The 27003-nt window shown below is 41.0% G+C and overlaps 1 protein-coding gene across 1 annotated transcript; it reads left to right on the top strand.

The window, feature by feature from the left end:
* Positions 1-4487: 4487 nt before the first annotated feature.
* On the top strand, positions 4488-22950 carry npr3 (natriuretic peptide receptor 3). Its single transcript, XM_076271064.1, is given in 9 exon segments — positions 4488-5457; positions 10195-10317; positions 10642-10817; positions 16334-16469; positions 18401-18495; positions 18722-18813; positions 18815-18846; positions 18971-19055; positions 19764-22950. Coding segments are annotated over 9 exon segments (1521 nt in total). The 5' UTR covers positions 4488-4787; the 3' UTR covers positions 19876-22950.
* Positions 22951-27003: the final 4053 nt, after the last annotated feature.

The raw sequence follows: 27003 nt of genomic DNA, 5'->3' as shown, positions 1-27003 counted from the left end.
TGCTTGTTTGTAACAGGGAATATTTTTATTTATTTATTTTTATTCTCTTTTCTATGGTGGTAGCACCCATATCTGGGATAAAGCCTATACTGTATAGCAACTGCTTAATCAATGTATTTGGATTGCGAAATTATGTGCAGCCAGATGAAGGAGTCTGTTGTGTGTAGTTACTTTCACATGAATAATCATATTACAAAATCAGCTGGTTTAATGCTATTTTCAGGTTCAGGTTCATGCTAGTTTTTATCTTGAGAGTTGCAGGCCATTTAAAGACATAATTAACACAATTATCAGACACCGGACTAGGCTTGTTCTCGCTCTTCGCTCAGAGGCACAAACTCTCACGGCGTGGATGGCTAGAACAAGCGACAGGAAGGGGGATACAAAGGCACAGCAGATGTGTGGATCAATACTGATCAAGGATATTGATCACCTGGTTGTAAATGGGAACATGTAAAATAGATTTGTCTGCAGACATTTAGACCTCTATTTAGCATGTGTTTTTTATAATAACAAGATGATCCATATAGGCTATTTGTGCTGTATTATCCATTAGTCCTTTTTTATATTGAATACTTTTTTTTTTTAGACAAATTCATCAAAGGTGAGACACATGAACACAACATACAGTATTCATTCTGAAAGTATGTGCAACATGCAAACAAGCAAATGGACAATATTGTATTTTTGATTATATTATATCATTTATTTTTAATTACATTTATAATTTATTTGATATGTTTCTTACTTCTGCAAACTTCTACCAATCTGTGGTCATTATAAGGACAGATGAACAAGAGTATTTTGAATTCTAAGTAGGTTAACCTAACCTATAAGGGTCATGCGTTGGCTTGGTTACAACAGGTAAATTATTCCCCCATCCTCTTCAGCTCATCTGCCTGTGGTCAGAAGAGGTCATTCCTTAGGCCATACTGAAGCCACATGAAGGTACTAAACTGGGGATGAATAAGAGAATGTGTGTGCTTTGAAGCTCCGACTGTCTCAAGGCAATAGCCGTCTTGACCAGGTGCAGCACACGCATGCCATGTGTCAGTTACCCACACATTTCTTGGAAATGATGTATAATGACAGAGGAGATTAAGAAGTTATTAAGAAACAAAGAAGAAAATACTTGCGCTAATCATACTTATCCGTATGTTCTGATGTACTCTGAATATTCGTCTGTGTGTACATTATTTTTTTTACTGTAAGATGTTTTTTTTTTTTCTGCTCCTTTTGATAGTCTCTCTGAGTAGTTTCAAAGCCTCATGGTGACCAGAGCTCTCCTTTCTGTCTCTGTACATAGTTATGCAGCCTACAGGCCCCACAGAGGACTGGTTTGAGACATCAAACGGCAACAACAATACTGTCAGACAGCTGATTATTTCACAGTGATAAGCCCCACCAACGCCTCCCGAGGCTATCTCTGTAATCCTTTAATAAAGTAGTATGTATGTATTGGCATGACAGTGGCAACTTGGATGACATGCTCTCAGCAGCTTCTGGATGAGAGGCTATTGACCAGTCCTCTGATGACTAGATGACAAGGAGGGAACTAATCCAAGTCATCTCATCTCATAAAAGTGGACTACCACAACTGTCACATGGGTCTACTATGACCATGAAAAAACAGCTATTCAGTATGCACAGCTTTTCTCAGAGGCAAAGCAGTTTGGTCATGACAGATGAGTGTTGTTACAACTTGGAAAAAAGAAAAACATGTCAGCATGAACAAAGTAGATTATGGTGCTGTGCTATGTCATGCATGCACATTACTCCATTACAGTTAGAGTTTTAGCCTAAAACTGTTTTCATTGTTTAGGGTAAAACATTTCCCGCTGGGTTCACTTAGTTTTCAGATAACATTATGCCGTAGCCTATTATTTTCATAACACATAAAACTCATCTGACCCCTACAGCCTGGGAAACATTGCCTAGTTTAATGTTACAGTAAGAGGGTGTCTGGCAAAGAAAGAGGTGAGGTTGCGTGTGAAACGGCAGTTTATCTTCAGTGTCTGATTACAATGGCACTGCATCTGCCGTATCTGCAGGTGTGGCGGAGCAACCATCACGTAAACCAACCCCATGGAGGGCGGCTGGCTTTGCTCACGGAGAGTCCAGACAGCTGCCGACTCAACTTGCTTGCTCCATTGCAAGCGTCCATTTAGAAGGATCCATAAGTCGGTTTTGTATTGCTTTAACTGTATCACTTGTTCACATTTTACTGAATGCTGCTGGCTAGAGAAATATCTGTTCATGTGATTGTTTATGTCTGTCTCTTTGTATGGGTGGTTGGTTGCTTATTTATTTATTTCTTTGCTTGTTTCTGTAAGCAACAGAAATTGCTTGTAGTCAAGCAATACACAATAGTGATGAGAAAGCTCTGACTTTATGAAGACCTATAACAGAAAACATTCTGAGAGAGTCTGGTCTCTCTAAACAAATGTGTTCATAATGATCTTAAAAATGACTTTGTAAGAATGGCAAAGGGAACAAGATGGGAGAACATTGTTTGTTACAGTTTTACTTTATGCTGTTGTATCACTTGATATACTACCTCAGTATTGTCTTTTTCTATCTATAGTTTCTATCTGCATCAGATGTACAGTGTGTATAGTGACAATGTGTAATTGCCCAAATATTCCAGCAGATGTCAGTGGTACTACATCAGTGTAGATCTTCACAGGGAACACCCCTGTATGTGGATGTGTTGATATTACAGTAAAGCTGGTGGATAGAGAGGCAGGGGAAAGAGCCACACACAATGCTTCTTGACAGACAGGCAGACAGACAGACAGACAACACTGCATTGACTGTACCTGTTATTGAAGAGAAAAGAGGCACACTGCTGACTGGCATTCTCTGGTGACTGGCACTTCTGAGTTGGTGTATGTGGGGCGGGGCGGGGGGGGGCCACTGTGTAAGTGAGCCATTTATGCACAACGCACTCCACATTGACAGATGGCTTTCACATGACAGATGGCCGCAATTAAGTCCACACTTTAATAGATTTAAACAGGACAGGAGTCATGATTAAACAAAGCAGTGTTATCAGATTAACAAACGAAAACAGCCTGGCTTGTGTTCCTGGCCTCACCAAAAAAAGATAAATCAATCACTGTTGAAATGTCACTAACCTATGTAACTAGGCAAAAGGTAGTCTGATTTTGAACCTTAAATATATTAATTTAGTTGTAAAAACATAGTTGGATGAGTAGGCTACATATGTTTTCCTCCGTGAATCTAAATCCTTACTAAAGCTTCTCACAAGTTCCCAACTAGACTAGGTGCTGGGAAACAAGACATTCAACTATATGGTAGGGCGGCTCTAATTGCCAAAAAACCCAAATTATACCCTTTGGGCTTATTCAAACAACATTAATGCAATGGGCTAAAGATAACAGTGACTAAAAGATCTGTTTGGCTTCCACATATTTTTTTTCCACTTAATTCTCTAATAGCTGTAAGTGGCTTGAGAGTTTTTGGGGGAACCTATATGCAGATAAATTACAGTACACAAGCCACAAACCCTCGCACGCCATTAAAACATGACGCAAATGAGGGATGTTTTTTTCCTTGTCCAGAGAACCTGGGTGAGTAATTTTCAATCCACCATATTAATGGCCCATGATAAATGTCTTGCTACAGTAACAGGCTGTTTTTTTATTGGTTTAATTTCTTTCTCTGAATAAACCGAGTGATTATTAAAATGATGTTCAAGCAAATATAATTTGATGCTGAGTAGTTGTGGAAAAATACATGTTCTACCTACGGTCAATGGTCCTGAAAAGCTGTGGCCACAGGCTACTTAAATTGGAAGAGCCTTTATGTTTGTGAAGGCACTTAGGTCACGAGATCCACTAGGCGGCGCTCTCCAAACGCTTTGCAGAGATGAGTATTCTCACCTCTTTGGTCGAGACGTAATTCATACAATTTAAGATTTTACCATTGGGAATGTGCTTGCCAAATATGCAGGGAATCTATGCAAAAATTGCAGATGTATAATTAAAGCACTAGCGTAGAATGAGCTCATCTTCTCCAGTCCTCACATCAGCTGAAAATATATTAGCAATGACCACATTTAGCTGTTTCATCTCCCCATGTATAAACACTTAGCTATATTTGACTATCTCATTTTCCAAGTCACGGAATAAACCATCAAACTTGGAAGTTGGAAAGTGTCACCTCTCTCTCTCTCTCTCTCTGTCTCTCTCTCACACACACACACACACACCGACGAACATTCTGTGCAAGATTAACTGCATATGACGTGTTTAAAACGTAAATATACTCTTTAGTATTAACAACAAGCCCAGTTTATTTGGCTTACAGTATGTCCTGCAGACCTGGGTCGCCTTGTAGCGCTAAATTGAGTTTAGCACAGGGACTTGTCTCTTTAAGAAAGAGGTGGGCTGCCTGGAGATGACGCAGGCATATTAATGAAGAGGATGCTTCAAAACTCTGGGCCGTCGACAGCGTGTGTGGTAACCAGTCTACAGTTACCACAGTTAAACCAGGGGAACTATCGGAAACACTGCAGAATCAGAAGAGAAAATAGACATTTTTCTATATTTGATCCTGTGACTGCAGTGTCACTGCGAGCATTGTGTTTGATTCCTAAAGCGTAAAGAAAAAAGGAATTTTAGTTAGTAACGGAATCTTTAAAAAAAAAACAAATCCTCCGAAGAAAGGACATTTTACCTGGAAAAAGGGGGAGATCAGGAAGCATTCAAAAACATAAGTAGTATTTTGAAAATTAATTTAGGACAGTTTAGTTAAGACACACCATGTCATGTCTTGTGTCACTCTGTGTTTCACTTTGGCTGGTTGCGCTTGCCGCCAGGACAAGTGCATCATCAGATGAAGACATCAACGTGTTGGTGGTGCTGCCTGAGAACAACTCCTATGCCTTCTCCATCTCAAGAGTTAAACCCGCCATAGAGTACGCAAAACAGGGTATTAAATCCAGAGGAGGGCAGTTCTCCCAACTCAACTTTAACACTAAGTATGTGAATTCAGAGTGCGGCAACAATGCGCTCTTCGCGTTAGTAGACGAGGCGTGCGATGCGAGGCCGGACCTGATCTTGGGTCCCGTGTGCGAGTATGCGGCCGCTGGGGTGGCTAGGGTGGCATCACATTGGAACATCCCGATGATCTCAGCAGGTGCCCTGGCCGTCGCCTTCGACAATAAAAAGCCAGAGTACATGCATCTGACTCGAATAGCCCCAAGTTACACGAAGATGTCCGAAACGTTTTCTTCTCTGTTTGAACATTTCGAATGGAAGAACGCGATGCTTATCTTTGACGATGACAAAGAGGAGAGGAACTGTTACTTTACGATGGAGGGGGTCTACAACATTCTTTCGGCGGAGGGTTACACCATTGACCCTCACCCTATAAACTCAAAGGAGGAGAGACTCTATGCTGATGAAATCGTCAAAGCCATACACAGCGAAGGTACAGTCGCATCTCATCCCTGATTGTAACTATAGTGCACAAGTTCTCCATGTCTAGTCATATTTGTGTGATTAGCCATTTTCTGTCCTAAACTGGATCCGTATGTTTGCAGATCCTAAAGAATATTCTTAGAGTCTACCATCATTAAGCCTACAGGTTACATCTAAACAAATAAGGTTCAAGTGACCAACAGACTAACTGAGTCAGTAGGAAATGAGCTAGGGAAAAAATATCAGAATTTGACAGACCCTTTGCATTAAACATATTTTGGGGAGGTGCTCCGAATTCCATTGCCAAGTATGGTGAGCCCTGGGCATTCACATAAACTTCAAGGCATTGTGACGCTTGTGCGTCTCATGGGCTGTATTCCACTGTCATGTGTCATCTATCCTGTTGCCACTTGGCTGCCAGAGAGGATACACAGCACTCACCCACCACAGCCTAGCACTGGGCTACCACTGTTAGTCTTGGAACGGTTCAGGTGATGAGAGATTTGCCTGCTGTCCGAACAGAACACTGTCTTTCCAATTTCCAGCAGCATCATGTCTATTCCCAGTCTTGTCAGACAGAATGTAGTCAAGCTTCCCTTTTCTGTTAATCTTTAGTGTTCTAGATCAGATGCACACAGACACACACACACACACACACTCACAGACGCACTCACAGACACACACACACATCCACTCAAAAGTGCATGCTCACACACAGATAGACAGACTTGCACAAGCACACATAGATAAATAAAGGGCTCCCTTGAATAAGGGTTTTTACCTCTGATCAGTATGAATGTGAAAATCAATTGCTTGGTTTAAGCAAGGGCATAAATGAAAGCAACTTTACAAAAGAGGCCTGAAGTAGTGTGCCTAACGCTGCTTCGTCATGCGTCTCATGCCACCTGAAGAACAAGGTGAACAGCCATCAGTTGGCAAACAGGGATGCTGTGCTGAAAAAATGAGTCATCTCTCAGTGAATGTATGTGTCTTTTCTCAGTCATTCTGTTTCTTAGGAGATTCACTCAGCCCCACTTCAGACTGAGTGATTGGGGTGTGACACTCTGGTGGAGGTCTCCTTTGCGGCGCATAGTTTGCTGTCTGAATATGGGGCAGTTGAGGTTAAACAAATGCAGCTGCATTCGCAACGGCATGTGACGTCATGCTGCAAAACATTAGGTTCAACCCAGGGGCCTCCGATACTTAGCCCACATGTCTTTTAACCACGCTAGACAGGTGAGGCCAAAACGACATGGCAGTCTACACATGCCCTCGTAGCTCTGGCAGAAGACACAAAAGAGTGAGGAAAGTTTGATGATACCCGCCCCGGGAGCTTGCCAGGCCGTCAAAAAGGCCGCGCGGCGGCGGCGAGGGGTTCATGCACGGTTCAGTCGGCAGATTTGATTGGAACATTTTTTCCTCGTGACCTCAGGCAGGGAAAATACTCATCATCCTTAGGGACTGAGGCTCTCACACTCTCTCCTACTCGGAGGGTGGTAGGCTGTTGTGACAAATGATTGGCCGGTTGGCGTCGTTCCTGTGACAATAATAGTTACAGTGTCTATTAGCATATGTTACAGACATAGCTGGTGTATACATTTGCATACATTATTATTGGTTAATGGTGCAGGTAGTACCGTGAACCAGGTGGTTGGGCCTTAGAATTAGTATTCCACACATGTCAGGTACTCCATTGTAGTGCCTGCAGAGCTGTGGGTGGTTGCAGGGTGCCAGAGTTGGGGAAACTACTTTAGAAATGCAGATCTGGAGAAACGTATAAGTCAGGTGTGGAGATTTTTTTAATTGTCAATATAAGATAAACAAGCATCTAATTTGTGTGTTCATTAAGCATGTAGTAGTACACAAAAAAACTGAAAAAGATGGATGTTTTTGATGTGATCCAAGTGTAACCCCCCACCCCTTCTCCCCAACACACACAATCACACACACACAAACACACTTGTATCAGCATCAAAATACTGAAGAATGGAATCCCTGAAATCTCCCTTTCTTCCACACACTGTCAGAAGTTATAGTATTTCTTCACCGGAGGTGTCATGGATCAGGACAGATTAGTTTGTGAAGGTGCTTTGGAAAACAAAATATGACCTGTCTTTCAAACTAGACAATTGATTTTGAAATCGTAAAATCTCAATTGATGGCATTCATCACAGTGTTGTCTGAGTTTTATATCTCTGGAAGGGAGCTTCAGCTCTGCATTGACAAGTAGTCCTCTCTAGCCTGCAGCTGTCCTTATTAAGGATCCTCGGGAACCAGGTGGAGGTACGTCACTGGGATCTGGTCCAGCATCGGTGACGCCTGACTGGATTCATAAGCGGCTGCAGTGTCTGTTATTATCTGAGACTTTGTGTGTCTGTTTTATGAAGTCTTCAGTGCCTTACACAGGCTGTGCCAAAGCACAGAAAGTGGTGATGAATCGTTATGGAATGGGAGTGTGGATGAGTGCGAACGACCTGGTCAAACACGCACAAAGGTGTAGTCAAGCTGAGTTAAACACAATGTGTTTGTGTGTGTCTATCAACATTGTCTTTATATTTGAGCCTATTCTTAACACCTGACACCACCAATAACACATGACAGCTTTCCTTCGTATCACTGTGTTTTCAATGCTGGCAGAGCTTCTTGAGAATTTCTTGTGCACATTTTGAAAAATATATTTTGAAACAAGCCTTAATGACATGGTGTTGAAATAGCCAGGGGATTAGATTACTTTGTGCATGAATATGAATATGCCACATGGAAATGCATGTCTCTCTGACACGTCAACAACGAATCTGTCTCCCCGTCCCCCATGCTTTCTGTGCTTCTGTAAATATTTGTGTAAGCAGTGAATATGAGAGGGAACTCTCAGACTTTGGGAAATATCAGTGACCTTAGAGTAAGTGGAAAGGACTTAAAGGTGTAATCAGAAGTTCTTATCCCATACATTTTTTTTTTGATCAAATTTACGAATGTTCTCATAATTGTCTGTTAAATGTTTGCTACAAAAGAAAAAGTCTCTGGCTCTCATACAAAGCCCTGGTCCTGTAAATGTAAACAAGCACAGTGGCTCGGACCGAGCCGTAAGCTATCCCAACCAATCAATGAGATGCCTCAGTAGCTTGGAAGGGAGGGGTGCAATTTGATTGGCTGTTGAGCTCAAATATTAACAACTGTAATAGACTGCATCTTTAAAATGGTGAAAGCCTTAGGGGACTCCTGTGTATCCCAAAACAGGACTGCAGGGGACTGAGAGCTTATCAGTGTAGGCTTATGTGATTCAAACAAGGTGCAGCTTTTTTCTACACATTTTCTTCTACAATCTAACTTAAAATTGCAATAACTGCAATATCTAGAGTGGGTACATGTCATACATGCAATATATATACTCATAGTAATGTATGTAATAATAAATGCATAGGTTACATTTGTACAGTTGTGTTATTTGCACACTGAAAGCACACACACAGCATTTTTCATAATGACCCCCAAGGCATATAAAATGCATGGCAACCAATACTGAAGTCTGCCGTGTGTCTCCCTAGCTCCCCCCCCCCCCCACATGCATACCATAGTTCATCTGTAACTAGCGTCAGTGGGAAAATCCAGATTTTTGAAATATTGCTGGCTGGAGCGTTGCCCCGTGGAGTCGCTGGAGACCCGACACAGGGCCGGCAGTGTGCTGTGAGCTCTGCAATTAGAGGGTGGCACAGGGCCGCAGCACTGAGCGCAGGTTTGTCCCAGTCAGGTGAGGGTATTTCAGGAGGCTCACGCTACAGTGACAGAGTTGTGGGGAATGTTCCAGCAGGCCCCCTGAATCTTCCCTATTTATGGGACGGCGCACTATTTCAAAATGTGTGTTTGTTTGCTTGTTTGTTTGTTTATGTATTTTTAACCCGTGCTCCATGGGAAAATATTTCACACTCTCAGACTGTCATTAGTCTGAGGTGTGTGTGTGTGTGTGTGCGTGGGTGTGCATGTGTGCGTGCGTGTGTGCGTGTGTGCATGTGTGTGTGTGTGTGCGTGTGTGTGTGTGTGTGTGTGTGTGTGTGTGTGTGTGTGCATGCGTGTGTGTGTGTGTGTGTGTGTGTGTGTGTGTGTGTGTGTGCGTGTATGTGAAATGTTGGTATTTTACCTAAATCTGCTGTACACTTACATAATTGGGGCAGCTTACATTTCAGTCTCTGAATGTCTTCATACACCACTGGCCCATTATAGACCAGCCTTCTGTATGAGGCCAAGTCATTTACAAGCATGTTTATTCAGCGATCTTTCCAGTGCATCCTCACTATCAGGACAAGAAGGCTATACGTAAGCAACAAAATCCCCATTAATGACGACTTGAAGTACAAACAAGCCGAATGTGCATATTTCATCATTGCTGTAAAAGGTTTAAGAGTACAGGCTGCTTTTATGTAGCCCCATCCACAGTGAATTGTAAACATAATCAGCAAAGCACATATGAGCTATTCATTCTCATAAATTAGACTATAAAAGGGAAATGCTCTTAAGCTTAAACTGCAAACAAATTTTTGGGTTGAAAGTAGTGTGGTGATATCATCAGGCAGTGTATCATAAAATTCTGTACACAAGATGCACTGAAGATTATGCCAGATATGATCAGATAAACATCAACATGAGCCGATTTCCATGTGATATGCTGAATTAGGTCGACTGATGTCATTTATTTCATTAACTTTGCTAGATGGATATAAAGTGACCATTTTTTCTCTCTCTCCCCTTCCAGTTGTCGTGATTTGTGCAAATGGCGACATTGTGCGGGAAATCATGTTAGCAGCCCACCGACGGAGACTGACCAATGGCAGTTACATTTTCTTCAACATCGACCTCTTCAACTCAACTGTATATGGTAGCACTACTTCTATAGACTAAGCAGTTTCTTAGTTTTTTGTCATTTGTAATTTTGTAATCAGCCAAAGTACCCCTGCAACACCATCTACACCAAATGTATTGAATATTAATACTCTTACATGTTTATATCTTAAAGTGTGAGGGTTTATATATCTTAGATAGATGTATCAACAGCTGGTCTAACATTCATGTTTAGTGCAAATATTAAATAATGTTTCATTATATCATTTGATCTTTATTTTATTTGAGGGTGTATATTCACATTTTTGCTTAATGCCGCTTCATCTGATGCTTTGTAAAAATCCAAGCCCTTGTCTTACAGGAAATGGCTCGTGGAGGAGAGGCGACAAATATGACAATGAAGCCCGGGCAGCTTACAGAGTCCTGAACACTGTCACTTTGCTGAGGACTTCCAAGCCCGAATTTGAGAACTTCACCATTGAGCTGAAGAAGTCGGTCCAAAAGCAAGGGATTCACGACTGTAAAGACTGCGATAATGTAAGTAAATTTTTGTCTCATATCTTTACCATCAGTGCTATTTGGGTCTCAGATATCAGTTTGTGTCTTAATTCTACTTTCCACAACTCAAAGCCTGTAAGAAACTGGTCAGTACATGCAAAAATGGATATTACAGGATGCGATAAGAATTTACTCATGGTATGCTCAAGTAATCAGCTTTGGTAGGCCAGCAGCCATCATAGTCACACAATAACTACCATCAAATCCTCTTTGTAAACAAAATGTGCTGAACTGATGCACAATTTTTCATAAAACTATCCTCAAACCTTGAGAAAGTATGTACTGTATATGCTGTCCCTGTCTTTTAAGCCAGTGTTTTTCAACCACTGTGCCGGGGCACACTAGTGTGCCGTGAGAGATCATCAGGTGTGCCGCTGAAAATTACCCAAATGTCACTCACTGGTCCAGAAAAGCAACTGTTGCATCAAAGAATTTATAATCACATGCTCTCATTGATTGTATGATTGCACTATTTGTGGTATGCAGGCATTGTACAACGGGGGCCCCATATCCAGTATTCACAGAATCATCACATATCCAGTTCATAACAACAATTAAATTAGATATAGTCACCTACAAATGAAACAGAGGGCGCTTGTTTTATTGAGCAGGTCTTGCATAGAAGCCATAATAAGGCCATATCTGTGTATTATTTGAAATTTTAGGCTATGGTATGTTTATTTTTTCTTCACACAGGATGTTAGTGTGCCGTGGGACATTTTAAGTGTCAAAAGTGTGCCGTGGCACAAAAAAGGTTGAAAAACACTGTTTTAAGCACAGAGGCAATGATGAGAACATCTTGAGAGTGACACATCGGTGGGAGTTTTCAGTGGGCACTGTTCGGTCAATGGCAGCTAATCGATTAGCCTCAGACACGGCCTAATTTAGACGCCGAGCCCAAGACCAGCATCCGTTGTGCACTGTGCCTCTGAATAGAGCGACCTGGGATTCTGCCTGGCCTCCGAGTGTTGGGTGTGTGTGTATGTGTAGGGGGTTGGGGAGCATTTCGGGAGCCGTTGGGCGAGTCTTTTGAGTTCCCCGCGCGTCAGCGGGCACTGAAAAGCCATCATGGCTCTCTGAAGGCAGACGGCAGGAGCTGTCATGTCGACACAAACAGCCATTGATGGATGGACCGGTTCCTAGGTTAATGGGCCCAGCAGGGGACCTGCCACTTTTCCGGCTGGTGCACTGCGGCCTTCGTCCTGGGCTACAAAGGACACAAGGTGGCTCTCGGCTGGGAGCCCGAATTATATAGGGAGGTGTCGCTAAGGACTGACGTCCACAGAGAAGCGACAGCGACCGAAAACAAAGAGTATTCTGATTCTGAAATATGAATGTCGAGCTTTCAGCGTGGATCAGTACAATTATTTTATTGTGTAGACTGGCTTTTTTTTTACGAGCAAGAAAACATCAACACAGCGCTGAGCTCTTGTTTGATTTTGTCAAGTCACAAATACTCCCCAGCTAATGCTTTATGCTTGACAAGTCCAATTTGGCCCAGTTTGCCTTGTTGATGCATACTAAATTAATGACTATTTGGTATGAAGAATGACCGCCTTATTCGCAAAAGAAGGTGATACATTTTTCTCCCTTCTGACTGACTGCATGGAATGCATCAGAGCCTCACACAGCCCCTGCCAGAGAATGTCAAGCCACCAATTTGCAGTCGACTCCTTACATATGTAAATCTGCCCAGAAACATAACAGCTCCTAAACATCACAAAAAGGCCTTATTGTTAACATGCCCACAGCTCGCATAACTGACTGATAGTCAAAGGATATTTTTCTTTATCTCTTTGTTCAGGAGCAGGCTGGTCTAAATGTATTGGATCCAGCTTTATCCTGTGTATGTTTTTAATTAATTTCTAATTTAAAGTGTTAATTTAGACTGAGATTTTTAGATAGATGTGGCCAGGAGAAACAGACCCGATATGTTGAAACGTTCGTATTTGCTTTCGTCAGACTAATCTTGAAGGTAAACACGTTATAGAAAATATTTGTGAATATTATCATAACTGGCCTGAGAGACATCATGATTTATTTCAATATCAACAATAGATGATTGGATGAATATATTGATTTCATATTTGAATCGATTAGAATTTGTTGAAGAGTATCATAGAATAAAGGACTAAATGTGACCAGAATCTGAGAACACAAAACAATCAGTATTTAAAACACTTTGGAATGAAGATGTTTTGAACATAAATTGCGAAGACTTTATCTCCAATCTCTGCCAAAGCTTCAACAAAAAAGCATGCCAGTACCGTGGGGTTTTGATGCTGATAAGTGAGCATGACGTCCACCTTCTCTTGGATGCACAGCAAACCTCAAATTTACTTCTACTTTCAAGCTCAGGCGTACCATATGCTTGTAACCCAAGCAGTTTTTTTTTTAATCACATACCCTCATGTTTAAAAGAGAAATCAAAACAAGAAATTACTTAGACCCTAACAATTACGAGGAGAATTTCAGTATCCAAAATATTTAAATGCAATGACAACCAGCAGGTGGGTGTGTTGGATTAGGGCTTTGTCATCAGATATTTGTAATGCATTTTAAATGTCAGCTGAAACTGCAGCGATCACTTCAAGCATGACGTGGCCCCGATTTATAAGGTATCGTGTAGAGCATTACCCAAGGCAAAACAAAAGTTTCAGCCACGCAACTGAGTTGCTCAGTGATGACTTTTGTTTTTATGTTGCTCCAAAAAATGCAAGAAAAAAAAAGTTAAAACAAATGATCTCATGGTCGTGCAGGGACTGAAAGTTGTGCAAGGGGTATAGGAACGAACAGCCTTGTACACGTCGCCCCACAAATCCTCAGTGTGTGCTTGGGTGCCCTGCTGCAGTGTGTGTGTGTGTGTGTGTGTGTGTGTGAGTGTGTGTGTGTGTGTGTGTGTGTGTGTGTGTGAGTTACACTTTGGAGAAGCCATTTACTTTGATTTCTGCTGCTCAAGCAATATCTCTCTTATGCTGCGTGCGTCATCAAAGTTAGTCAAGTAGCAGCTTGACATGGCCTCCAGGTTGCCTTAAGCTCCGGTAATTGCACTTATTAACACAAGGCTTGTCATTTCAGACACCCTTGGCCTTGGAATCAATTCAATGAGAGGATTTGCTCTCTCCATGTATGCATAGACCCCACTTTTTTTTACATTAGCGCTAGTTAAATCCATAAAAATGTACGTTTCATTTTTGTGGCCAACTTGACATGGCATTCTACATGAAAAATACCGGGTGGTATTACAGTTGAGATTGAAAGTAATAAAAGTAGATGTTGTTTTGTTGATGTAGCATAAGTATAATAAAGTTTAATAAAAGTTTATGTTGAAGACATAAGAAATGTTGAGCAAGGACCTGGAATGACACTTTAAAAGCCACTGACGTCAAACTTTAAATCAAACAAAAGTTTCAAACAAAGCCCCACCTTTACCCTATTGGAATGTCTAATCAAACTCATTCGTAAATCACAAATGTAAGGCCAAATAAAAAAAGAAACAATGTTAGACTTTGGAGATCAACACTTCATCATCAGCCTCTCCAAGATAGCAGATATGTCCAAGGCCACCCATGTCTTGTCTTCTCTTGTGTGGAGAGATCATTATCGCTCTGAGTGCTGCTGGAAACGGCCTGCCTGCAAACGAGCAGGGAGGAGCTCAGCGGATCTGCAGCGTCTCCCCCCAGACGCTCTCACACCGTCCGTGACTGATGCGCTTAGGCCAGACAACAATGGCTACAGTGCGTACCGTGTCATTACCCAATGTCCGTTCCAGTCCATTCACTTTAAGGTGACGGGGGGAGGGAAAAAGGGACACAGTCACAACTATCAGAACGCATCCACATGAGCCTCACCAGATCACAATCTCTGGCACTTTGCCTCCAGAATTGGCTAAGGTTTGTTGGCAGCTGTGAATGCCCATTGAATTATTTTACTGACCCAACTTTTCCCTTAAAAGACTGGTCTCTCCTCTCCACGCTCCACTCCACCTCCTTCTTAATGTCCTGCTCACTATCTGCATTCAACCCAATAAGGGACTGAATTTGGGACCAGAGCAGATGCAGTGGTGCAGATGTAATTGTTTCAGACTTCACTACTTAAGTTGAAATAGTTCAGTATCCTACTTACTTAAAAAAAAGATGCCCACCTAACCCCCGCCAAGGTTGTAACTAGGAGGACGGCAAAACTGAGGTAACCGAGGGGGTGCGTAAATTCTCCGTTCTCATCCGAGCTCTTGTTCCAGATCTTACATCACCCTTTAATTCCACATCCCTTTGTCATGACACATGGAGGGGAAGCACCCTGTGTGGTCCTTGCGGCTGGATTCTCCGGTCTGACACTTCAGCTACCAGTGTCGAGCTGTTTGAACATGACGCATCTCCCCGTAATCTATATCACCCCACCTTTGGCCCCAAGGATTCCCAGCTCTTGAGCTGTAACAAGAATAAAAGTTATTTCCTTTCTGTGTTGGCAAGCATTGTGTCTTCCATGAATAGTCTGGGAGAATTTGTAACCTTGACTGCATCCATTCTCCTGCAGACACATTAATGTCCCCAAGAATTCACTGGAGCCAAAAGACCATCCTGTAATGGCCCCAGCCAGGCTTTTACATGGAGTTCTCATGTGAAATTAGCCTTGCAGGTTATCATGTGACGTGTATTGTTAGCAGTGTCAGAATCAATCTCGCACTTTGTGGCTGAGGGCACAGTGTATACCACCTACCTGTAACTTTCCTATTATGTCCTTGAAATGACCCAGAGATGGATTGTAGTTAGTGCTTGTAAACCTTGCACAGTCTGCTCCAGTAGACCAAAAACATCCAGTGGTATTGGTGTTGGCCCTGTTGGTCTTTGGGGTTAAATTTTTCCGTTTTAAAAATGCGCTACATAGTTGGAAGGAGGAATGTTCACTCCGGTAGACTGTGTTGCCAAATTGCAAACGGTCTCTCCATAAGAAAACACCGCTGGGTTTGTATTATTATTGCAGTACCCGGTGATTTCTGTGCAGTTCATACCACCAAAAAAATGTATATAAACAGTCATATTACTATATCAGCTTTTCCTGCTGTTCTATTCCTAATAGGCTGTAGAAGGTAACTGTAAATATACAGAGATCTCGCCCATCCAGTTATTGAAACCCCTAAGAAGCACTCCCACAAAGCACTGGGTTTTACAATTATTTTGCTTGGGCAGTGCATGACGAACACTCTAAGACAGGAATGGTCCATTAATTCCTATCACAACATTACCATCTATTAGTGTTAGCTCTTCTGTGTCCAGGCCCGTAGGCCCGTATGGTTTTTTTTTGTTTCTCTTGTTGACTATTGTTTGTAGCTGTTTTTGTAGCACCCCCCCCCCCCCCCCCCCCCCACACACACACACACACACACACACACACTGACAAATCATATTATCCAAATACACAACAATGCAAAGATGGGGACTGCCAGGACGTGACGAAAGTGAGTGGCTGTAATTTGTCCTTTGACCCTTGCGCAGGTCAATATGTTCATGGAGGGCTTCCATGATGCTCTGCTGCTTTATGCCATTGCACTGCACGAGGCCAAGAAGAGTGGCTACAGCAAGAAAGATGGTGGCCAGATCACACGCCACATGTGGAACAGAACATTTGAAGGTAAGGACATTGTCCCAGATCTTGAAGCATAGCCATCACCTTTGGTAATATTCAGTATAACTAACTAGCACTGGGAGAGTGCAAACCTCCACCAATATGGTCAGTATGCTCTGTCTTGCAATGATATGCCCCTTGATGGTGATCCACTGAACCTAAATTCTGTGGGTTCTTGCACCCTCCACACCCTCCACCAAGTTTCATGGAGATAGATGCATTTTTTTGCGTAATCTTGGTGACAGACATATATTAAACAATATATAAGGCGCTATATAAAACCAATTCATTATTATTATTATTATTATTATTATTATTATTATTATTATTATTATTATTAAACCAACAAACCATCAAAAAACACCAAAACATACCTTTGCTGAGATAGTAAGGTCGAGTTTATCTGCTGTGGCTGCTGGAAAGTAATCTTAGGACTCGTGATTGGACATGGAAACTGTGTCTATATAATAACTGTGAGATTTCAGAAGCAGAGCTAGCTCACATGCTCAGGGCCTTTTGTCTCAGCTCTCTTCGAGTGTGACACCAGGAGATTTAAGCTTTTGTTGTCCACTTCTTTCAGTCTCCCACCAGGATTTGTCTTTTAGATTTTTCTGTTTAAAAAAAAAATAACTATGAGACAATTTTGTGTATATCAATTATAATCAGGTATCATAAACTTCAAAAGTTTTTTTGAAGACTTTTAAACTCAATATCACACACACACACACACACACACACACACATACATACACACACGCACGCACACACACACACACACACACACACACACACACACACACACACACACACACACACACACACACACACACACACACAAAACACTGTACTTACTGGCAAAAGAGTTTGGAAAATCCTTTTTGGGCAGGACAGTAAAGAACCAGGCCTTTGTCTCTGGGAGGAATCTGCTTTCCTAGTGACTTTTCTGCGACAGACAGACTTGACTGTGGACCCCGCAGCAGCAGCCGTACACCGCACGCTACGAGTCTCGCCTCCTCTCTCCACATGTCTAATCGTATTTGTGTCTACTGAAGAAGTGGATCGTTTTACACTCGGTCAAAGTCTGCTGGAATATGATCTAAAGGCAGGGCTGACAAATTTGGCCCTGGGTCTAGCATCTCCGAGGTTTCTCTGAAGAACATCTGGCCAATTCATCTCATTATTTGGACCAATATTGTCGGCGAACTCCAGTCCTGGAATTCTTAAGGCCCTTTTGAATAACTGGGAGAGTAAACTGAGAACACCTTTCACTATCACAATTAATTACTCATGTCTTCAGGACGAGTCGTATTTCACTTGGTTGCCTAATGTTCTGAGTGGTGATTTGTCCACTGTGGATTGCCTTTTAAATCCACATTCAATCACAATGAAGCAACATTTGAAAATGCTTATTACTTGACTGTGTTTTCACCCCTTCGATGTTTCCTTTTGCTGTCAAATGTGAGTTATAAAGCCCTTTATCTTCTAACAAGTTCTAACAAGCCTCCTTTTCCCCCATAATCATTTAGAGTAGCACACCCTGAGTGTATTTTGACTGTATCATTTTTTAACTTCATTCATTAAACTTCTGTTAGAAAATGGATGTTCTCTGCATAAGTCTGCTGGAAAGAGTTGCAGGCCATACTGCCAGAACTAAACATGAAATAACAATGTTTTGTTCTGCTGGAATAGTCAGGAACAGGGTCATGTTTTCTCGTTAAAAGAAATAATATTTTAAAAATGTCAAGAATTCGGGAACACAGACGGAGGGATGAAATTACAGTTTTAGGAGACGAAGCCAACACAAACGGCGGGAGGCGGATGAGATTTCCTGTTGTATTGGCTGTCCGGAATTTGTCGACTCTTGTTCGTGTTTTTCTTGGAATGTCCAGGTCTTGTAGCTAATTAATTTTCTCTCCCTGCACATTCCTTTTGCACAGGCATTACTGGCCAGGTGTCTATAGACTTCAATGGTGACAGAGAAGGAGATTTCTCAGTCATGTCAATGACTGATTATGAAGCAGGAACCTATGAGGTAAGAATGCCGGGAAGAAACATATACACCCGTCTCTTCAAAGTGACCACTTTTACTTTTCAGCACCCTACCCACTCTTTTGACCCTCCAAATGTATACATGTCTTTTCCTGAAATATTGATGTCTATAACCTTTGTTTTGGTCATGATTCAATTTTACTCAGGAAGGTGAAGATGGACTTTATGCCATGCTAACCTTTCACTCTGCTTGCTTGTCCCTCAAACAGACAGTGTTGAACTACTATGGGATCGACAGAAGCTTCCATCCACTACTGCCCGCCAGTGACAAGTTCCACTTGCATGGAAAGCACCGGACTCTTACCACCCAGACAGACACCGGTCATGCCGACATGTCATCATGTAAATTATCTCTGCTACTCACATTTATGCCTGACAATGGCCACCATCATATTCCAAGAATTACAAAGGTGGTTCATTTTTCCTTACTAATAGCTTTCATTTTCTCTCCTAAGCAGGTGGACTAGGGGTATCGGCAGTAACTGGTATCATAGTCGGCGCACTTCTTGGCACAGCTTTACTGATGGCATTCTATTTCTTCAGGTGAGATGAAAACCAGGAAATCTCCCCTATTTTTCCACTTTACTGTTGTGTGAATAGACTAAATGTTGGTTTCCATTTCATAGCCAAGAGATTCTAGACGCCACTGTCATTTTGATGTTGCAAGATACTCTGCCAACATAGTATTTTGCTGGTTGTAGATTACAGTTGCAAAGGATTGTGCAGTTGCAAAGGAGTCCAATTGAGGCCATGTCCACACATAGCCGGGGTTTTTTTTCTCCTTCGTATTGCAAAATAATTCCATCCACACGGATAAGCAAAAACAGCTGTTGAAAGTGGTCAAGAATACGTCAATCAAACAGATGCCAATATTGGCCAATCGGAAACCTGACAACATTTTAAAGAAATGTCAGAATCCAAAAACTCCTTCCCTGCAACTCTTCCCTGTCCACACGCAAACAGTGAAACAGTTTGGGTGAGTTTTCGAATTTTAAAAAATATCCATTTTCAGTAACAGTGGGTTTTTTAAAAGAAAATCCTCGGACATATGGACATGGCCTGAGTGTGACTGCCGGCTTTTCTAACAGGTGGTCCCACTGCGTAAATGTTTAGAAGAAATCGGATTAAACTAGTGTTTTCAAGCAAATAGCAGAATTGAGTTACGGTCACGCAAACAAAGGGAGATTTTCATGTATATATCCAGTGACGGCTGTATCTCAAACAATCTGGGCGCTGTTTGTTGTCCCACAGGAAGAATTACAGGATAACCATCGAGCGACGGACGCAACGTGAGGAGTGCAATGCTGGAAAGCACCGGCAGCTTCGAGAGGATTCCATCAGGTCAAACTTCTCTACGGCGTAGAGAGACATCTCACTCACCCCCCCCCCCCCTCCTCCAAATCCTTTCACCTCCACTACCCAAACCCCCCACCCCCCCCAAGCACTCCCATCACCTTGCCTCCCATTGCCACAGCGCCCATCTCTGACTCCAGGAAAGTGTGTCTTAGAACGTGACCAAAGACTCAGTGAGAAAGCTGTCAAAAGGAGTCATGCTATTTAAAGACATGCTTCAAATGTTGTTGATATTATCTTATGTTTCTTTTCTTGAGTGCATGCGTGTGTTTGTGACAGAGAGAGTGAGTGTGTGTAAGTGGTGGTTTTTTTTTGTTTTGTTTTTACTTTCGTAAACTCAGGAAAGTTGTCTTAATCACAGAGTGCCATTTGAAAGGTATCTCATCTCTATTGAAAAAGAAAAAAAAATAGTGGAGACATCACCACCCCTGCTAGATTGTTCTGAATCTCAGGAGTACCTGTTTTCGCTTCAGTTGTGTATTAATCTGGTGCACTAACACAGCAGATTGATTTGTATCCACACTGATCACATCTCTCCAAGTGTTTTTGCTTCATATAGGCAGTGGCCATGATGGGACTGTTCATTACATGGAGAAAGGTGTGCCAGACATTCTAACTGAAAGCAAACATTTGCTCTTGCAAATTTTGCAAAGAATGAAGTTCCATACATCTAGATATTCCACTACAAGAAATATACCTGTAATTAAGCTTATTATAAACAGTGCGCAGAACTCCTATTTTGTATTTCATGTTGTGAGCCATGTGACAGTGACCAATGGCACAACAATGGCACAAACTATGGTCTTATTGAAGCACCGCCAATACTTCAACACAGTATATAGAAAGGAAACCCATGTGTGAGAAGACTTCGCTTACAACTGGTTTCAATTATTGTGGCTGTCTTTCGATGAAAACCAGAAATTTACAGGCAGTTTTTCAGAAGCCTGTTCTAAAATTCGCCCCATGTCTTGACCTGATTAAATCAACAGAAAAAAGGGGATTTCACAATAGCAATCAGCTCCAAGGATCTGAGGTCTCTTTGGGTCACAGCCGTAACGCTTTGAGTAATGGACACTCATATCACTGTCAGGACGGACCTTGATTGTCTCTTTGTGCAAAAGCAGTGGGAGTTTCAAGCACACTCGTTGTCACATTATTTATGTGAGGCTTCTGTGTTTTCTGTGGATCCGAATATTTCCTAGAGCTTGTCAGCATGTAAGGTCTCTGTACATATTGCTGCAATCCAGATCAGTTTGAGTGTGACAAATTTCAAAAAAGTGCATGGTTACATTATAAACAGTGCTAAGGTTATCCACAGAGCAATGCATATTCTAGCACTGTATATGAAGGCAGTTGTCTGGATTATGTAAAGAAACACAAAGCCAAACTGTATACTGTATTTGTTTAGGAATTGTTCTGGAAAGATACATAAAAACCCAGGGCAGTGTTTTAAAAGAGTAGGGTGATAATAGACTATCATTGGTTGAAGTTGGTTATAGGCCGCTTTCTCTACTGACATCTGGCAGTCTTGTTACTCAGTTGTTCATCGTTATGCATCAGTAGTGAAATGAGTCGGCTCAACTTCAAGTCAAGGCAAACCAGACCAGGGGAACCATAGGAAATAACATCGTACATACATTTGAAGATTGCAACGCACAGTACACTCCATATGTTTGCTATGAGGCTAATCAAGTAATAAACATAAATGTTTAAACATGATGATTAGGTAGTGTGCTATGATCCCCACTGCTTTTTCTGTCATCACTGGATTGAAGAACACAAGGAGACAATGTAAAATGTAGCATGGCGTATTTTACTTCTGAAGAGATCCAACCTCTGTTAGAGTCCACTAATAGCTGATAGTCTAATACATTTTTGTGGGAGGTGTTCTATAGAGAGTTTATGTAAATTAGATAAGTAATGTATTTAGTATTAAACTAAATAAACCATTTGAAAAATAGAGCTGTATTATTATCAATCTATTGTAAATAATTATGATCACATTGAATGTTAACAGTGTCATGTTACATGTCTTGAAATCGTGAAATGCCCCAATCCTATTTTCAGAAACCCCAAATGAAGCATAGTAATCAATTTTGGATAACTTATATTTACAATAAATCCCCATGAAGTCTGCCTATGGCAAAAAATAATAATCATTTGCAGAAATACTTTGGAGTGAAAATATTGGTTCTAATATCAGCCAAGTGAGTGTTCCCAAGGACTCCATATGGTTGAGACCGTCATGGTTTTAAGGATTATGTTTTGGTTATTGGCATTGCCATTCCTAAGCACTCAGTGCTAAACTATTTTTTAATGAAACTTTAAATTATGTCATTATCACTCACTCCACACCAGTCTAAGGATGAAGAGCATACTCACACTGTTGTAAATGTATTAGTATATATGTTAATCTTACTACTAATAGCTATTGTGATTGGTGGACAAAGCTAGAATGTGGTAATAGCATTAAGATCAATCAAGGACCATGTTTTATTAAAAATTCCTTTAATATTCCATCAATAGTGCTTCAAAAGTGACTTTTTATAAGTGAAATTTTTATTGCACATGTAAAATATTGAAATAGATTTATCTTTAGATTCATTGTATCTGACAACTCAAGGAGGACCTCCAAATACATCATCAGATTAATTTCATACTGTATTTATATATTGGGTATTTGTCTACTCTCCAGATGCTTGTTGAATGTGACACATTGAGTTAGCCCATAACAGAATTGGTTGGTCAGGCTTGGGGGGGGGGAGTTGGGGGGGAGAAAAACACATGCTGATGTAAGTAAATGTATCTGCTCATAATGTTATATAATTGTTATTTATTGATACTTTTTTAGAAGTTCATTTTTTTCCTAGTGTTGATTTTTAACGTTAATTTGTTTTTGTGTGTGAAATACTGTACCCTTTTGACAAAAAAAAAAATCTAAACTTAGCTTTTTTCATGAAAACGTGGTTCAGCTAATAATACATGTTTATGGCTTTTTAAACATTTCAGCTTGAAATGTGACTTATTTAGATTTATCAAAACATATATTGACAAATAAAAATAAAAGAAAATACATTTCCCTGTGTTCGAGAGTCTCACAGTGTTGTCGCAATTTGTTGTTACTGTTGCCAATGGTCATTTTACCAGCAACTCATGATATTGGATATGGGAACATATGTTGCATTAGAGGTCTCCGTCTCAGTTTTGATACTCTTCCCCATTGAGTGTGAATCGCTCCCCAGTAAATGTTTCTTAATTTAAGTATCCTCACCTCTGAATTGAGAGTTTTTTTATGCATGAGTACATGGAGAGTTTGCTGTTGACAATGGGCAACTGCAGGAAATTCCTCATAGACTTATAAGTTGCGGTGGGCAAATGATTCCAGACTGCAATGTTGCCATGTGAACACAGGTGATCCGTCCAACACAAACAGTGATTCAACTACGCTGCCCTCATACACGAGAAGGGCAGGGACTGCAGCAGCAAATGTTCATCTTTAAACAATGTTTGTCTATGGCATTTCAAGAAAATAAATACATGAATGGCAGGATGAATGAATGAACGAGTGAATGAAGGAATGAATGGACGAGTGAATGAAGGAATGAACATTCATCAGTCAGTATTGTATTGTATTTTGGATTTTTTCTATCCAGATCTAAATCTCCTACCATGGCTAACCACAGGTGTCTGTCTTAAACAAGAAACTTATGACACAAATTACAGTTCTTCCTGGGAAATAAGTGTAGCCTATTTGTGGTAAATTTGAACTTGGTGAATATCATTCACACACATGTAGGTGTACGGCTAAGCAACGGACATTCATGACTAAGACCTGGGCCAATTGATTAAGGATGTAGACTCCATATGTGCAGTCGGTTTAGGCCGAAGCCAGTCTGAAGCTCTACCGGCAATGCAAAGCATTCACTTAACTGGAGCTGTAAACAAACAGAGAGAAAAAACTATTGTTATCATGGAAAAGTTGTGCTGACAATATTAGCTAGAAAACAGACATGTGAGAAGTAATTTAAGATGTGATTGACGCAGATATCTGACATTTGCCAGAGACTATGCTCCCAGATATAAACAAATGAGTGAACTGTGAATTGTGAGGACTCTCTCTATATAAGTATATACTCTTTTGATCCCGTGAGGGAAACTTGGTCTCTGCATTTATCCCAATCCGTGAATTAGTGAAACACACTCAGCACACAGTGAAGTAAAGCACACACTAATCCAACTAGTCCACTAGGCCAACAACAGCGGCGCTCGGGGAGCAGTGAGGGGTTAGGTGCCTTGCTCAAGGGCACTTCAGCCGTGCCTGGTCGGGGTTCGAACCGGCAACCCTCCGGTTACAAGTCCGAAGCTCTAACCAGTAGGCCACGGCTCTAGTGGCTAAATAGACAATTTTTGCACTAGGCCTACACTTTCTGCGTAACCCAAAGCTCAGCAATGTAACTACTCAGCAATAAAACTGCTATTGAAATATCGGTAACACTTTACTTGACAGTATCGACATAAGAGTGACATGACACTGTAGGCCTACCTAAAACCTAACCCTAACCCAGGGGTCGGCAACCAGCGGCTTTGATCCCTCTGATGCGGCTCCGCTTTTGAAATTAATTAATGAGTATTTAATTAAAATGTATTTTATTTTAGTCCGTTCATTTTCAAAATGTAATATTGTAAGTCTATCGGAGTAATTTAGCCTATATAACCTTCCACCTCACTTGGCTCCGTAACCGTAGCTGCACAATATTGTTACATTCGCGGTTCGTTGCCATGTCAATATCAAACAAAATCACCGATTTCCCTCCATTTCAGTCAACGAGAACACTTTAATTGTTATTGTAGATGTCTGCGCTTGCTGTAGCCTAGGCTAGATTAGGAAAATGTCAAAAAGGAAACGTCAGCGACCACAGCTTGCGAGCGCAAACACAAGGCTGAAATGGGAAAATTTCCATCCGAAGATTGATTCTGTAAACGCGAAATCAACTGCCCGTTATATATCGCACACTGCAACGAGTTAGTATGGCTGTGTTAACCTTGTTCGGTTCCACTTGCATGTGAGAAATCTTTCTTACATATGAAAAATATAAAGACAAACCTGCACTCCCGTTTAGGGTCAATTCCGCGCAAAACTGTCACATCCATAACGGCAACACAATGCTATGGTATTTAGTTGGCGTTATGGATATGACAGTTTTGCGTGGAGTTGCCCTTAAATGGTGACAGCCTCAATTCTTGCATGAAACTTCACCTCACTGAATAGGCTATGAGCCAGCCAGACTCCAAGGCCATCACCAAATCTAATCTCTGGTAGGCCTAATGTTCAATTTCGCCAATGACATGTCAATGAAAATTGAAAAATTGTTAACTATGATGTTACTTTGCATACCCAAGGACACTGGAAAAATAGAGAGTGGTGTTTAGCCTACATGGGATACTTCTGTCATTCCACTTTACATTTCAAGTTAGGCTACTTGAACATTAAAACTAGTAGAAAATGTAGGCTATTTAAAAATCCTCTGTTGAATGAAAGTAACTACGTTAAATATCCAAACTTTTTCTTGTAATCGTCTTTATGTGGCTCTTCTGAGATTAAAAGTGGTAAAAGTGGCTCTCCAGGCAAAAAAGGTTGCCGACCCCTGCCCTAACCCTAATTCTTACCTCTAACCCTAATCCTAACACCAACCCTAACCCCAACTCTAAACCTAACCCTAATCCTAACCCTAACTTGTTATGACAAAAACAGAATGTCACTTAATAACAGAAGCGTTATGTCATAAACGTTTATGACTTGTTTATGACATGTTCATGACAGTGTCATGTCCCTCTTATGTCGACACTGTCAAGTAAAGTGTAACCGAAATATCTATAATTTAACTTGCATACTTCCTGTTATCAAGGCCTGACTGATCTTATTTGCTCTTTTAATTCAATCTATACTTGATTTACATTGTTATTACACATCCATTTTCTCATTACGTATAATCTCTAGTTGATTTTGAAAATTGTGTGTAACATATTTAATGAGTAACTGAATGAAATGAATGCTCTAGATGAGAGGAAGTCTGCATAATCACAGTTTCTAATTCGCCTCAGGAAGAAAATCCTCTCTTTATCGCTTGGCAATCTGATTACCCCTTGGACTTCTCCCAAGCCACTCATTGACTGAAGATTGTTCCTTCCTTGGGCCTTCATGAGACATTTTGATAAACAGTCCCAAAACACAGATAAGATGTATTTAACCTCTTTTGCTTGTGTCTCTGAAACTGATAAATGGTGCTTGACTGAAGAGGCAAATTCTTCTTAAGGGTATTTGTCCTATTTTGTATTTATAAATGTTGGCAGGAGGAATTAAACATCTTTTTGCCTGGGAATGTGCAGTTTGAGTAGACTGGAAATGGGAATGTTTCTAGTATATGACAGGATAGCATATCCTTTCTTTTATGCTACAAAATGACAACTAGCCTAGCTTAGGCTTCACTTAAATGGAGAATACCACAAAGCCACATGAATTTAGCCCTCTCCACCTGCAAGCCCTTCGTAATTAAACCGTTTATCATCCCCAGACACAATTGCTCAAGTCCAGTCAAAGCACAATGGCTTAACATCTGAGAATGCACTCAGGCAATGAGCTCTGAAAGATTTCAAAGCCCATAAAATCACACTTGATTCACAGTCATCCCTTTCGTTGACATCTGGCAATGGAGACCAAGTGGAAAAATTCCATGAATGCTTTTTAATCAAAAGCCTGCATACTATGAGGTTGAACCTGTTGAGTGGGCATCGGCTCTGAACAGCAATGCTTCGGGGGGAAAAAGTCCTGGCCGAGTGGTGACCTGCAATATTTTAAGTCTTGGCCACAAACTCCACCATGTGGCTTTAACAGAGGACATTCCCCTACCTTATTCGTTTAAAGACGTGTCTGCTACATTTACTTTTATAGCTGTAGAATCTGTTTGAAAGGCCTTCAAATAGCAATGTAATAGACCACTGAAGACTGACTCTACCAACAAATGCATTGAACACATAGTGGAGATTGTAAGATTTATTTATTTATTTTTTTATTTTTTTTATTCTGTAAGTCATAAAATTTTAGTGTATTCAGCTATTGCCTGGCGTAGATGTAGCTGTG

This window comes from Alosa pseudoharengus, unplaced genomic scaffold (assembly GCF_046254945.1).
Source record: "Alosa pseudoharengus isolate Yale_2024_CS ecotype anadromous, Long Island Sound unplaced genomic scaffold, YU_APseudo_1.1 YU_APseudo_1.1_scf_6, whole genome shotgun sequence".
NCBI lineage: Eukaryota > Metazoa > Chordata > Actinopteri > Clupeiformes > Clupeidae > Alosa > Alosa pseudoharengus.
Note: the sequence above shows the minus strand (reverse complement) of the source record. Positions and strands in the feature narration are given on the sequence as shown.